Source organism: Alexandromys fortis, unplaced genomic scaffold, assembly GCF_014885135.2.
Source record: "Alexandromys fortis isolate MF-2015 unplaced genomic scaffold, M_Fortis_MF-2015_v1.1 scaffold_240, whole genome shotgun sequence".
NCBI lineage: Eukaryota > Metazoa > Chordata > Mammalia > Rodentia > Cricetidae > Alexandromys > Alexandromys fortis.
The window spans coordinates 1,338,312-1,352,938 of NW_026068133.1; the positions used below are offsets into that span (position 1 = coordinate 1,338,312).

General features: G+C 52.7%; 1 protein-coding gene across 1 annotated transcript; it reads right to left on the minus strand.

Annotated features, from left to right (window-relative positions):
* Positions 1-344: 344 nt before the first annotated feature.
* On the minus strand, positions 345-10,021 carry Ckm (creatine kinase, M-type). The gene is made up of 8 exons (XM_050126404.1): positions 9,892-10,021; positions 7,012-7,223; positions 6,450-6,604; positions 5,884-6,016; positions 4,411-4,582; positions 2,992-3,115; positions 1,464-1,653; positions 345-701 (listed from the first exon to the last, which is right to left on the minus strand). Exons 2-8 carry the CDS (start codon positions 7,202-7,204, stop codon positions 523-525), a joined length of 1,146 nt encoding a protein of 381 aa, XP_049982361.1. The 5' UTR covers positions 7,205-7,223; positions 9,892-10,021; the 3' UTR covers positions 345-522.
* Positions 10,022-14,627: the final 4,606 nt, after the last annotated feature.

The following is a 14,627-nucleotide window of genomic DNA, read 5'->3' on the forward strand; positions in this document are numbered from 1 at the left end:
CACACACACACACACACACACACACAGCCAAACGTGGTGGTGCACTCCTCTAACCCCAGAACTTTGAAAAGTGGAAGCAGGAAGATTAGAATTCAAGGCTCTCCTCAGCCACACAGGGAATTCGAGGCCAACCTGGACTGCAAGAGAGGCTATCTCAAAACAGCAACAACAAAAACCTGGCAGCTAGAGAGGGCCGAAGATGGAACAGACAGGAAACCAGTGAGACGCATATAAGGGAAGCCACGGTGGCTAGATGCCGAAGTCCCCGCTCCCTCTCCCTCAGTAGCTGTCACACTCAATGCTAAGGCCACCACGGACTTTTATTAAAGGCGGGGCGTGGGGGGAAGCAGCCAGCGCTCCAGACGCGCTCGGGAGCGCCCGGGTGGAGCTCCAGCTGGTGGGCGGGGCTCCAGAGAGGTGGGTTGTCATTGGCCAGAACCCCAGAGGACAGAGCCCACTGATTGGGCTTCCGGGGAGGCGGGGCTCGAGCGGCTGCCGCTGGCTGGTGAGCAGGCACGGTGTCTACTTCTGCGCAGGGATCATGTCGTCAATGGACTGGCCCTTTTCCAGCTTCTTCTCCATCTCCACCATAAGTTTTACGCCATCCACCACCAGCTGCACCTGTTCAACCTCGGATGAGCCCAACCGATCGGCGTTGGAGATGTCGAACACGGCGCCCACGGCGGCCGTGTCCACGCCACCTGCGCGGAAGCAGAGGCCACGGAGGCATGAACAGGGAGCAGGCGTGCCAGGACTCCCCCGTGCCCAGCTGCAAACGCTTCGGGAATTCGCTGTGCTCAGATCACCGGCTCTCAATACTGGGAACCCCATGCCTGGGTTTGATGGTGAGATCCTCGCTCAACCATTCAGCGTGAATTATATATAGTACAAGCCAGAGAAATGGCAGAGCGGGTATAGATGCTTGCTGCCAAGCCTGGACCCATACGGTGGTCTACCGAGAAAACTGGCTCCCCAAAGTTGTCCTCTGACCTCCACACACGTGTCGTGAAATGGGATTGCCCGCTCTCACATAGAATAAATTTAATCCGGGCATGGCAAGGATACTGCGTGCCTTTAAATCCCAGCACTCAGAAGGCAGAAGCAGGAGGATCTCTGAGTTCTAGGTCTACAGAGCGAGTTTCAGACACCACAGTACCAAGGTGAGACTGTGTCACCGTGTGTGTGTGTGTGTGTGTGTGTGTGTGTGTGAGAGAGAGAGAGAGAGAGAGAGAGAGAGAGAGAGAGAGAGAGAGAGAGAGAGAGAGAGAGAATGAGAATAGTGACTGCCTGTGGTCCAATGTCCTCACTCCATTTAGTGATTGAGACTTAGAGGCTCCAAGGGACGTATGTAAAAGGCACATCAAATAGATTGGACCCCGGAACTTGCAGGGTGCCCTCTCCTCGGGAAAGAGCCCTCTTTCCCCAGACGCCTCCCTCCCCAGACGCCGCGGGGCCGGACGCACCTGTGCCGCGCTTTTGCAGACGCAGGCGGGTGAGAATCTCCTCGAACTTGGCATGCTTGCTCAGGTTCGCCAACTTCACGTGCACGCCTCCACGTAGCCCGGTGCCCAGGTTGGAGGGGCAGGTGAGAACGTAACCCAGGTGCTCATTCCACATGAAGGGGTGACCAGCCTTCTTGAAGATCTCTTCAATCTGAGGAGGGGAGAGGGCAACAGGGGTTAGGCTCCAAATGCTGCCTGCCAGAGTTTTCCAAGGGACCAGGTGTTAGAATATAGGTGTGGGGATGGGGCTCTGAGAGGTGGGGCTCTGGCTAGGGCTGGGGTTAGAATGTTGGTAGAATGGGTTGGGGTGTCTAAATGTGGAGAAGGGGCCGGGCGGTGGTGGCGCACGCCTTTAATCCCAGCACTCAGGAGGCAGAGGCAGGCGGATCTCTGTGGGTTCGAGACCAGTCTGGTCTACAAGAGCTAGTTCCAGGACAGGCTCCAAAACCACAAAGAAACCCTGTCTCGAAAAACCAAAAATAAAATAAAATAAAATAAAATAAAATAAATGTGGAGAAGGGTTGGGACCTTCTTGGGGAGGTGGGTAGAGTGGAATCAGAAAGAGCAGAGCTTGCTCTGTGTGTGTGTGTGTGTTTGTACGGGCGCGAGTGTGTGTGTATGCATGTGTGTTTGGCTGTGTGTATGTGTGTGTGTGCGTGTGTGTATGAGTGTGTATGTATGTCTATGTTTGTGTATACATGTGTGTGCGCACGCATGTATGTAACTGTGTATGGCCTCTATGTGTGTGCATGCATGTGTATATGTGTGTGCATGCATTTGTATATATGTGTGCATGTGTATGTATGGCTGTGTATACATGTGTGTTCGTGCATGTGTGCGTGCATGTGTGTCTATATATGCGTATATTCATGTGTGTATGTATTGTGTGTGCATGTGCATGTCCATGTGTATGTGTGTGTCTCTGCGTGTGTGTGTGTGTGTATGTGTGTGCTTGTGTGTGTGTGTACGTGTGTACGTGTGTATGTATATAAGAGGTGGAGACTGGGGGGGGAGGGCTGAAGAGATGGCTCAGAGGTTAAGAGCACTGACTGCTCTTCCAGAGGTCCTGAGTTCAGTTCCCAGCAACCACATGGTGGCTCACAACCATCTGTAATGAGATCTGGCGCCCTCTTCTGGCACCCAGGCATACACGGAGACAGAATGTTGTATACATAATAAATAAATAAAATACACGTTGTGATTTAAAAAATAAGTTAAATAAAGAGGCAGAGATTTAAAAAACAAAAATGTCCAGGACAGGCTCCAAAGCCACAGAGAAACCCTGTCTCGAAAAACCAAAAAAAAAAAAAAAAAAAGATGAGGAGATTGGAAAATGAGTGGGGGAAAGCCAGAGGGGTCTTAGTATCTGTGGAAGGAGAGGAGTCTTGGGCACTGGGCTTGGTGGTGGGGACGGGCCGGTCTGGGTCTAAGAAGGGGCGTGGCTTTACAAAGTGAGTGTTTTGGTCAGGATGCAGTCACAGATACCCACCTTCTGCAGGCCCACGCAGAAGCGGCGGAAAACCTCCTTCATGTTGCCTCCCTTCTCCATGGAGATCACGCGGAGGTGGTCCTCCTCGTTCACCCACACCAGGAAGCTTTTGTTGTCATTGTGCCTAAGAAGGGGCAACCCCAGGCCCAGAAGTCAGCAGGAGTGCCGTGGCCCGGGAAACCAAAGGAGTTCATTTGTCCAAACACAGTTTTTTCCTCTGGGCACTGGGGGACGTGAATGAGGTCCATCGGGTTCACAGTCACACATCTACAAAACTTCAGTCTTAGCTCGACTCCTCGCTTCCCGGCTGTTATCTTAGCACCCAAAAGGCTGAGGCGGGAAGATCTGGAGTGTGAGGCCAGCGTGAGGCAATGGACCTCCTATGACCACAAGGTCATATCGAAAATGTTACCCATTCCGGTTCCAAGCTTTGCATCCCAGGATTCTGATATTTCAACTGTCTTTAGTTTTTTGAAATTATTATTAATGTAATAATTTGACTTAGTATAAGTTTTTATTCAGAAAGGGGGTGTTGGTGTGAAGCCCAGGCTGCCCTTGGACTGGTTGCTAATCCTTCCGTCACATTCTCTGCAGTGTGATGATTGCAGGCATGCGTCACCAAGCCTGGTTTTATTATTATTAAAACTAAATTTTCATACATGTATTTTGTTGTACAATGGATTTTTGTAAACATGATCTTTGTTCCGGAATGGTTCCTGCCATCAAGTGATCCTCCTGCCTCAAGCTGCTGGAGTAACTGTTGCTACAGGTGTGTACGGTCAAACACCTGGTAAAAGAGCTGAGAGAATGGTTCAAGTATGAACATTTTGTTTTCTTTGTCATACTGAGGATTAACCCTGAGCCCTATGCATGCCAGTCAGATGCCCTGCCACTGAGCCACATCTCCAGTCCCACACGGGGGGGGAGGGGCACGGGCTCTACCACAGACACACCCCAGCCCCTCACTGGGGGATTCTAGGCAGGGGCTCTACCACTGAGCCACACCCCACTCCAACACTCTTTTCAGGTTTTTGTTTTGTTTTGTTTTAACTATATTTTTCAAGAAAGGGTTTCTTTGTGTAGACCAGTCTGGCCTTGAACTCACAGAGATTCACCTGTTTCTGCCTCTGGAGTGCTAGGGTTAAAGGTGTAAGCCACCATGGACTTCTTTTCAGTTTTTATTTTGAGGCCCATTCTGGCTTCAAACGCCCTGTAGTTTTGCTGGCCCTGAACTTGGAGCCTCCCACCTAGACCTCCCAGGGGCTGCGATGAGAGGCCTGGCTAATGTCAGTTCCTCACTGGGCTTCTTTGGTCCAAGGTTTGTAAACTCTGCCACCTGACCAGGGCTAGACAGGCTTGGAAGGCAAGGTCATGGTCTCATCCACAGAGAAGGGTCAGGAAAGAGAGGGAGGGACTCACCAGATGCCGCGGGCGTCAGGCCAGTCCCGGGCCATGCCTGAGGCCAGCAGCAGAGGGGACACAGGCTTGTCAAACAGGAAGTGGTCATCAATGAGCTGCTGCTGTTCCTGCTCCGTCATGCCCTTCAGGGGGTAGTACTTGCCCTTGAACTCGCCTGTCAGGCTGTTGAGAGCTGAGGGACCGCAGGAGAGCAATAGACATTCTCGCTTCAGCTGGGGGTCCCAGGCTGGGGGGCCCCCACATTGCTGCCCCTGATACCCTGGGCATCAAAGACGTCTCCAAACCACTGCACTCCACGTCTAAACCCAAACACATGTCCTGTTCCAAAAATTCATGGGCCTCCCCCCTTGTCTGCCCATGCCCCCCCCATATGCCCATGCCCCCCCCCATATGCTCATGTCCCCAAGACATAAACTGATACTCCAACCCTTGCCTACTTGCAAGGGTATGATTCCTGGACCTGGCTTTTAATGTTTTTGTTTCTGAGCGTGGGCCTCATCGTATAGCCTAAGCTGACCTCAAACTCACTGTGTGTGACTTAATCACAGAGGGCCACTGTAAAAATGGCCACTATAGAGCTGGGAAGCAGAGGCAGGTAAGTTTGAGGCCAGCCTGATCTACATAGTAAGTTCCATAGCAAGGACTGTAGAGAGACCCTACCTCAAAAAAAAAAATTTCCATTGTAGAATTTATGCCTTGTGCCAGCTACGGGCACACACTTGTAATCCCAGCATTTGGGAGGCTGAGACAGGAGGGTCACTAGTTGAAGACCTGCCTGGGCTACACAAAGAATCTTTGTCTCAATGAAACAAAAGAGATGTTTGCATTACTACAAACATTTGGGTTTTTTTTTTTTTTTTGATTTCTTGGTTGTGTTTTTTGGGGGTTTGTTTGTTTGTTTGGGGTTTTTTTTGTTTTGTTGTTTTGTTTTTCAAGGCAGAATTTCTCTATACAGCCCTGGCTGTCCTGGAACTCACTCTGTAGACCAGGCTGAACTCACAGAGATCCTCCTGCCTCTGCCTCGGAGTGCTAGGATCAAAGGAATGTACTACTGCCTGGCCTGATTTCTTGTTTTTGAGGCAGAGTCTCACTATGAATTTGCGGTAATCCTCCTGCCTTAGCCTTCCAAGTACTGGGATTACAAGTATAGGGTGCCAGGCCCAGGTCAAGTAACAGGAGCCACCCTCTGAGGGTTCTCTGCCACACTGGCCAGATTCGTGGCCTTGTCACCTCGCCCATTTTGAGAAATCTCAGCCGGAGCAATGTTTGCTGAATTAATGAATCAGTGAGTGAAGGAGCTATGAGTGAACACTGAGCGTGAAGAGCCTGAGGCAGCTGAGTGCAGGACTTCCCAGACTGCCTCCGTGAGAGGTGCCCCCAAACCAGGAGCACAGGTAATGCAGTCAGCCTTCTAGACAAGGCCAGCTCTAAGGGAACCCGAACCAGAGCTGGGTGCAGCTGTTGGGTCCTCACCTTCCACAGACAGCTTCTCCACGGCTCGGCGCTCTCCGCGGGAGCAGTGCGGAGGCAGCGTGTAGCCCTTGATGCTGCGGCCAGTGCGCACGCGGCTGCTCAGCACGTAGTTGGGGTCCAGGTCGTCTCCACCCTGGGGGAACGCTGGGGTGTCAGGGAAGGCAGACCTGGCCAGCCCTGGTCTCCCCAAGAACCTCATGGGGCTCTCACTCCAGATCCTCCGTGAGTCTCACTGCAAACCATCCAGGGCATCCCCAGTCCTCCCGGGTGTCCCCCATGTCCTCCAGGGTCTCTCCACTTCCTTCTGGGTCTGCCCTAGCTGCTCTAGGGTCTCCCCAGGTCCCCTTAGATCTCCCCTAGATTCTCCCAGGTCCCCAAGTTGGCACTGAGCTCCTTCTTGCACCCCCACCCCCACCCCGCCCAGCCTCACTGCCCACTCCCCACACCTGCCCTCAGGACGCTCCGAGTGCCAGTTCCCCGGGAGCCCGCTAATCTGTCTGTGCCCCCCTCTATCTGTACTTTTCTCCCCATCTCTGTGCCAACCCCGCTCCTTGGGGGCTACTGACCTTGAGGTTCTCGTGATTGAGGTCAGTCTTATGCTTGTCTGTGGGTTTGTAGCCGCCATGGCGGTCCTGGATGATAGGGTCAAACAGGTCCTTGAAGACCGTGTAGGACTCCTCATCCCCAGCCACACAGCCTACCGTCATGATGAAAGGGTGACCTGCGGGGTGGGGCTGAGGTCAGCATCAGAAGTTTAGGCTTGTAGGTGTCCAATATGGGAAAAAGAGCCATTTCAGGGACCAGGTAAATAGGGCCAAAGTGTCCCTGAATCATAGCGTCTCAGCTCAAAATGTTGAGAAGCTCACACAATCCATTTCCACAGAGGATCCAGGTAACAGACTTGAAGGACACACACATGGGCAGGGACTGCAGCTCAGAGGTAGAGCCCCTGCCTAGAATCGCCCAGTGAGGGGCTGGGGTGTGGCTCAGTGGTAGAATAGACCTGGCATACAGGAAGGAAGTCCTAGATTTCATTAGAAGGAAGGGAGGGTAGGAGGGATCCCAGACTCTCTGGGATAAAGCAGGTGACCTCCAGCCCTCTGGTCTGTCTGCCCACTGTAGCCTCACCTGGATTGTCCACCCCAGTCTGGATGACATCGTCCAGAGTGAAGCCGGAAGGGGTCTCCTTATCTCGAAGCTTCTTGTAGAGGTCAGGGGTCAGCACCTTGGCCATGTGGTTGTTGTGCTTGCTGAGGTCGGGGTATTCCTCCTCAGGCTTGTAGTTCAGCTTGAATTTGTTGTGAGTGTTGCCGAAGGGCATGGTGGCGGCTTGTGGGACCCTGCGGGGGCAGGCGGAGAGGATGTGAGCTCAGGCTGAGGAACCCAGCTGCTGGGCTCGAGGCCTGTCAGACCAGGGGCTTGAAGCAGGAGTTCCCTCTCTGAGAACCCAGCCTAAGTTGCCTAATATGACCAAATGCTGGCTGTGTGACCTTGCTAGGGACCTAGTCTCTCTAGCTGAGGAAGAAGGTGGAACACTTTGTCTGCAGCCAGAGAAGTACAGGGAGAGACGTAGAAGACCTGAGCGCTGGGGCTCAGCTGGCAGAGTGCTTGCCAAGAACCAGCAAAACCGGATGTAGTGGCTCGTGCCTATAATCCCAGCAGTTAGAGGGTCAGAAGTTCAAGATCATCCTCAGCTACTTAGAGAGTTGGATGTCTGCCTGAACTACAGGAGAGTCTGTCTCAATCCAGAGAGACTGAATATAGGCTTTGGCTGGGCACGATGGCCCATGGCTGTAATTCCAAGATTCTGGAGCTGAGGCAGGAGAATTGCAATGAGTTCAGGGGCAGCCTGGGCTACAGAGTGAGACCCTACCTCTAAATAAATAAAAATAAATAAGTAAAATGAATAATAAGAGTAAAGGAATTGGAATCAGATGGCCTGGGTTTGAATCGCAGCTCTGCTATTTACAAGCTGTGTAACTTGGAGCAACTTGTTTGATGTCTCTGTTTCCTTATCTATAAAGCGGAGACTATGACAGTGTTTACCTCTGTGGCGGGATTAAGGACAGGTAAAGCACCCGGGCTGGTGCCTGGCATGTAACATGCATTATTTTATTTAGTTATTGTTCTCGGGTGTGTGGCGGTTTTAACGAGAACGGCCCCCACATGCTCACATTTGAATGCTTGGTAGCCAGTTGGTGAAGCTATTTAGGAAGGATTGGGAGGTATGGCCTTGTTGGGGGATGCTTGTCACTAAGGGTGGGCTTTGAGGTTTGAAAAGTCCACCCCATCTCTGCCTTTGGTTGTGGATAGATGTAAGTTCCCATTACTGCTCCAGCACCATGCCTGCCTGCCGGCTGGTACACTCTCTACCATGATGGTCACGGACTCTGACCCTCGGGTACTGTGTGAGCCCTAAGTGAATGTTTTCTTTTTTAAGTTGCTTTGGTGGTGTGTGGTGTTTTGTTGCAGAAATTAAAAATCAATGCCAACAAGCTCCGTGTGAGGACCAGGCGGAGATTATATGTGCACACCTGAGGAGGGATAAAGGCTCTGTTGAGTTACCCAAGCCAGATCAGTCCAGGTAAGGGCACAGGAAAGGGTTCCGGAGGCTCCTGGGTGCTGGGATTAAAGGCATGCACCACTCACCACTCTGCTGGGCACCAGCTTTTTCCGTTGGTTTTTTTTTTTTTTTTAATTATTTATTTATTATGTATACAGTATTCTGTCTGTGTGTCTGCCTGCAGCCAGAAGAGGGCATCAGATCCCATTTCAGATGGTTGTGATCCACCATGTGGTTGCTGGGAATTGAACTCAGGACCTTTGGAAGAGCAGGCAGTGCTCTTAACCGCTGAACCATCTCTCCAGCCCTTCCGTTGGTTTTTTGTTAAGGGGTGTGGACTCTGGTATTTGGACTGTGTCCTGAAGTTTACAAGATAAACAGTTTACCGCGGGAGCTGCCTCTCTAGTCCCATCGTTTTTTTAGTCTATTGCTATTGTTTTATTTTATTGCTTTTATTGACCAGATCCCTGCAGTTCTGACAATAGGGGACATCAGAGCTGGAAGGCAGGGGTGATGACAGGTCCAGTTGGGAGAAGAAGGTGGGGCAGGACAGAGACCCAAGCCCTTGCTGCTGGTGCTCTGTGGCTATTTTTAGATGCTCCCCAACCCCCACTGCCACCTGCCCCTCTGCTCATGCAGGCTCGCCTTGCACTAAGTCAGCATAGAGACAGCTGGGCTGGAGTGGCCAGGAGGACATGCAGCCAGGCCCTAAGGCTCAAGGACACCCTAGGCTTCCATCCCAGACCTCTCCCTTCAGAGGATGCCCCCCCAGCATGTCAGGGACACCCCAGGAGACACTGAGGCAAGAGACAGAAGGAGAAAGTGCCCCATAGTTCCCCAACATGACCCATGATCTCTAAGATCACAAGGTAAACCGAATCATGTAGTCACATCCTCAAGATCCCAAAGACAGCCAGCCAGAGGGACTCAGTCAGGAGAGCCAGGGTCAGGAGAGTCAGGGGACTGCAAGACAGCTCATCGCAGGACACTGAGAATTTGAATCTGATCCCCAGACACACAGGGTGGGAGGAGAGACTCAATTCTCCAAAGTTGTCCTCTGACCTCTGTCACAGGTGCACTGGGACCTATTCCCCGAACCCCCACACAAAATACATGTAATAATTCTTAAAACTTAACAACCAAAGAGAGAGAGTCAGGGACGATGAGACACAAGGACACAGGGACAAAACACAGACCCATGACAAAGTTAAAGGGCCACTGACAGGTCGCCTGCCTCCTTTGCTGATAGTTCTGCTCAGCACTAGTCCCAGACTTCCCTGCCTTGCAAGCAGGGACCCTTGGCAGCCGAGACCTCGGTGGCCCAAACATTCGTCCCCACAATTTGTGCTGCAGAATTCACAAGCATAGCACTACAGGGTAAGTGGACCCTTGGACTCCCCACTCCCAATCCCAACCCTGACAGCTCCCGCACAACCAGGCCCTACCTGACTGGGTGGCTTGGGAGAGGCTGTCTCTGTCGTGGAGGGAAGGCTGACCCGGGGGCAGAGCCTGCAGCCCCTGGGTTATATAGAGGAGCCTGCAGGGTGTCATTGGTCAGGAGGGGTTGTCCCCAGGGAGGAGCCCCTGAGGGCAGCTGAGCTCTCTGCTCATTGCCCGGGCACTGTGCCCACCCCGAACCCAGGCGTGCTGTGTGCCCAACCCCATGGCCTTGTATGGGCTGCCCCAGGGGCTGGCCTGTTCACTGGTTCCCAGACCAAGTGCTGAGTCGAGCTGGCGGGGGACAGCTGGCCCCAGGCCGGGAACATGGAACAGTAATACTTTGGGTGCCCCAGGCACGTAGAAACCCTGGCCCCCAAGCCTGTTGTAGCCTGCCTCAGGCCCCGTAGCCTTGACGGCAGTCAGCACCCTCCCCTGGGCCTCATTGCTTCTGAGAGTCAGCAGCTAGGAGAAACATTTCATTTTGGTTTTGTTTGTGTTTTTGAACTGGGGTGTTACTCTGTAGCCAAGGTGTCCTGGGAACCCACTATGCAGTCCAGGCTGACTTTAGACTTGTGGTAATCCTCCTGCGCCTCACCTCCCAAGTAGGATTACTTTGGTATTTATTTATTTTGACTTTTTAAGACAGGGTTTCACTATGTGGCCCAGTCTGGCTTTGCACTCGTGGCAATCCCCCTGCCTCAGCCTCCCAGGCATTGAGATTCCAGGTGTGCGTCATTTTTTGCAGTCATGGACCTAATATGTGCCAGGCAAGCTCTGTCCCTCACAGCCACAACTCTATCCTGCAGTACCTGGGGCGAGTTTTGCAGTAAGAGCCAAGGGCCCCCAGACTCTGGGGACGACACAGGAGAGGCCTGTGGTCATCCCGCTGCAGAGAGAGCAATGACTATGGCCAAAGTTCTAGAACCAGGCACAGTTTTACCCTGGGATCCTGACCTGGCTGCTCTCACTACTGTGGAACTAACAGGGAAAGAAGCAGAAACAGAGAGCTACTCTACTGGAGTGAAGGCAAACCTGGGGCTGCGGGAAGTAGTGGCCACCCTCACCCTGATCCACTGGGGACAGGGTTATTTTTAGAGAGAGCTTCTCCGCAGTGTCTACAGAGTCCAAGGCCCAGGCACTGGGACGGGGGGGGGGGGGCCAGGCAGCAGGTGTTGGGGGGGCCACCACGTGCCCGGGTTAATTATAGCCAGGCATCTCGGGTGTCCCCAGGCCTTGCCTCCATACATGGGCAACCTAGACCCCTGGAGGCTGCTCCATCCCCGGGGAAAGGCAGGCTGGGTGGTCCCTGAACTGTGGAGGGCAGACTGGAACAGGACAGAGTATGACAGGAGTTTCCACCTCAGCTGTGACCAAGGACCTCAGCGACTGAGCAGGGGACGCGTGGAAGCTTCTGGGAGGCACCGGGATTGCAGGGACTGGACCTCTTTCTTCAGGATTGCCTCAGACTCCTTCTTTGGATTCCTGCTCGGTGGCTAGCGTGGTTTCACCCCCATCCTTTCCCATTTCTGGCCTGGCTAGCAAGGGTAGCCTGCTCTGGGGGGCAGAGAAGGGAAGAAGTGCTTAAAAATGTACTTGGGGTTCAACCTCTGGCCCTGGCACCCCATGTTCCTTGCCAGTCATGGTAGATGGGCAAAGGCTGGAAGAACTGAAAGAAACCAGGTTTCAAGAGTTTGAGGCCAGCTTGGTCTACTGAGCGAGTTCCAGGACAGCCTGGGCCACACAGAGAAACCCTGTCTCAAAACAACAACAACAAAATGCCTAAGTTTATTGAACACTTACTGGGAAAACAGAGGGTACGTGATGTGAAATCCTAACCTCCTGACTAGTACGAACAGGTCAATAGACCTTTGAAGGGTAACCGATAACAGTGCTGTTTCAGATGAGGTAAATCAAGGCAGGCCTCTGAGGAGGAAATGTGACATCTCGTGTGGAAAGCCAGCTATGGAGGGAGGGAGCTGAGGGAAGAGCAGGTGCCAAGGTCCTGAGGCAGGAGCACTGAGGGAGACAGGAATGGACACCGTCGGGGAAGGGATGGCTGGGAAGAGTCTCTGCTGTCTGTTTGCACCTGATGGTAACCCGTGAAGGCTATAGGCAGAGAGGTGGGCTCTGGCCATCCCACACACTCCAGGCCCCTGAGGACCCCTTACCGGACATTCAACTTTTTGTTTGTTTGTTTGTTTTTTGAGACAGGGTTTCTCTATAGCTTTGGGGACTGTCCTGGAACTAGCTCTTGTAGACCAGGCTGGCCTCGAACTCACAGAGATCCACCTGCCTCTGCCTCCCGAATGCTGGGATTAAAGTCGTGCACCACCACTTCTTGGCGACATTTTTTTTAATTAAAAGGATTACATGCCTCTGTTTGTTTGTTTGTCTCTGAGGGCGAGCGGGGAGGGACACCGTGGAAGTCGGAGGACAATTCCTGGTAGTCGGTTCCTTCTTTTGCTCTGTGGGTCATGGGAATTGAACTCAGGTTGTCAAGTTTGGCTGCCAGTGCCTTTACTGCGGAGCCATCTTGCCAGCCCTCAGCATTCTTGTTGGCTACATGTAGATTTCTGTGTTGGGAGGTGGAGGGGTAGGCTCCGGGATATCCTGGGGTTCCGTATCACCTGTCTTTTGAGATGCTCTGAGTGTTTACACAGTACTCAGTCAACACTCTCACCGGTAAAGCCCAGAGAGGTTAAGCAAACAGCCCAAGAGCAAACAGCTAGGAAGGGGTAAAACTGCCTACCAGAGGGACACAGGGCAGCCCAGAGGGTGGAGAGCTTTGGTGAAAATGATGTCCTGGTCTCTCGGTATCATCAGGCTGTGTCCCTAGTCCTTAGTCCCTCACAACTGGTCATGTCCACCCTCCCTGTGTTAGGGCCTGAGGGTTAGTGGGTGGAACTGGGATTGGTCAAGAGCTGGAAGTTTTGAGAAGGTTGGGGGCCCAGGCTGTCCTGACCCCACAGAGACCGTCCTGCCTCAGTTTCCAGAGCAATACCGCCATAGGCAGGAGCCACCACACTGTATTTTGTTTGCTAGCGGTTTTGAGGTCTTGCTTCCATGTAGCCCAGGCTAGCTTAGAACTCCCAGACAGTCATCCTATCTCAGTCTCCTAGTTGCTGGGATTACAGACATGAACGACCTTCTCATCTGAGCCTCAGTTTCCCCATCTTCACATGACCCTGGCCAGGGAGCCCACCTTGGAGTATGGCTGTGTGATCCTGAGAAGTCACCCAGCCTCTCTGTGCCTCATCTTTACAGTGGGAAGAGTGGACGGAAGCAATTTGCACAGAGGATTTGGCACAGGCCCTTGTTTGGGGGTGCAGCTGGGACGGAGGCCGCCCTGACAATGCCTCCCTGGAGGTTTGCTTCTAATCTTTATCCCTGTAATCCCCCATGCTGCTTTGTGCGGGTAAGGAAACAGGTCATGTGGCGAGAAGGCGGCCAGATTAGGATGTGGACACAAATCTACCCAACCCGATTTGTAGGGGAGTCACTTCTCTCCTTCCGCCAGATGGGTCCCAGGGTCAGGCTGGGCAGCAAACCGTTTAGTGGCTGAGCCATTTCACCCACCCCATTCAAAGACCTTTGGAGGAGCTGCTTACAACAGCGTCTGAAAAGTAGGTTTCCTCTCCAAGTCTGGTTCTGTAAACTAGGAACAGGAGACCAGAGATGGGGTGTATGCCAGCAGATGACACTTCTGGGGTCTGCATCTACTTCATGATGACCGTGGGACAGATCCATTGTGGAGCTTAGCTGCCTCTTCAGTCCTGGGCCCTGGAAATAACTAGAAACGCCACAAGATGAGTTTGGATTTATGTCAATTACACTCAGGTTTCAGAACGTTGCCCTGCGTTCCGTACTCACAGTTTTAATGTGACAGACACCTGTCCACCGGAGTGTGCAGGGGTGAAAACGCTGGAGGTCACGAGGCTGCGAGTCCCAGGAGGGGGTTCGCAGAGGGCTTCCTGAGGGAGGACCCCTTGGCCTGGGCTCCGGCGGATGGCGCACCGTGGGCTGCTCCGTGGACCCGCAGCGCCATCTGGCGGCATCGTCGCGCACTGCATGGGGCCTTTCGTGACGGTTCTAACCCGAGGGGCTCAGTCACCCTGCAAATATGGGCACCTAAGTCGTGTCAATGCAGTCTTGCCCTTGAGAAAAGCAAGAGAGAGACAAGGCGCCTGTTGTAGAATATTATAGACTCAAGAACCAACATTAAGGGATTCTTAGCTGCTGGACCCTGAGAAGCGTGGCATGGGGGCATGGGCTTGCATTCCCAACTCTTCAGAGGCTGAGGCAGGAGGATTGTGAATTTGAGCTCAGCCTGAGATTTATAGACTCTGTGACCACAAATAAAACAAAGATAACTTAGGGTATAGTGGCTGTAAGCCCAGCACCAAAGGGAACCAAGGCAGGAGGATGGCCATGACTGTGAGGCCAGACTGGGGTACATAGTGAGACCCTATCTCAAAAAGGGGCGAGATTGAAAATAAAATTAAAAATTGCAGGGTGGCGCTGGCGCGCGTCTTTAATACCAACACTCAGGAAGCAGAGGCAGGCGGATCTCTGTGAGTTCGAGGCCAGCCTGGTCTACAAAGCGAGTTCCAGGACAGCCAGGGCTACACAGAGAAACCCTGCCTCAAAAAACAAACAAACAAACAAAACAGACAACAAGAACCTCTGTGTGTCTGTATGTATGCACAAATGCCCGTGTGTGGGTGCACATGCGCCATGAATG

Excerpts from the sequence above, each read along its gene's own strand:
- Ckm (XM_050126404.1), bottom strand. The coding sequence starts at position 7,204 with ATGCCCTTCGGCAACACTCACAACAAATTCAAGCTGAACTACAAGCCT. Across the intron at positions 6,605-7,011 it reads GACTGGGGTGGACAATCCAG|GTCACCCTTTCATCATGACG; the intron begins GTGAGGCTACAG and ends CCCACCCCGCAG. Across the intron at positions 4,583-5,883 it reads GGAGAAGCTGTCTGTGGAAG|CTCTCAACAGCCTGACAGGC; the intron begins GTGAGGACCCAA and ends GCGGTCCCTCAG.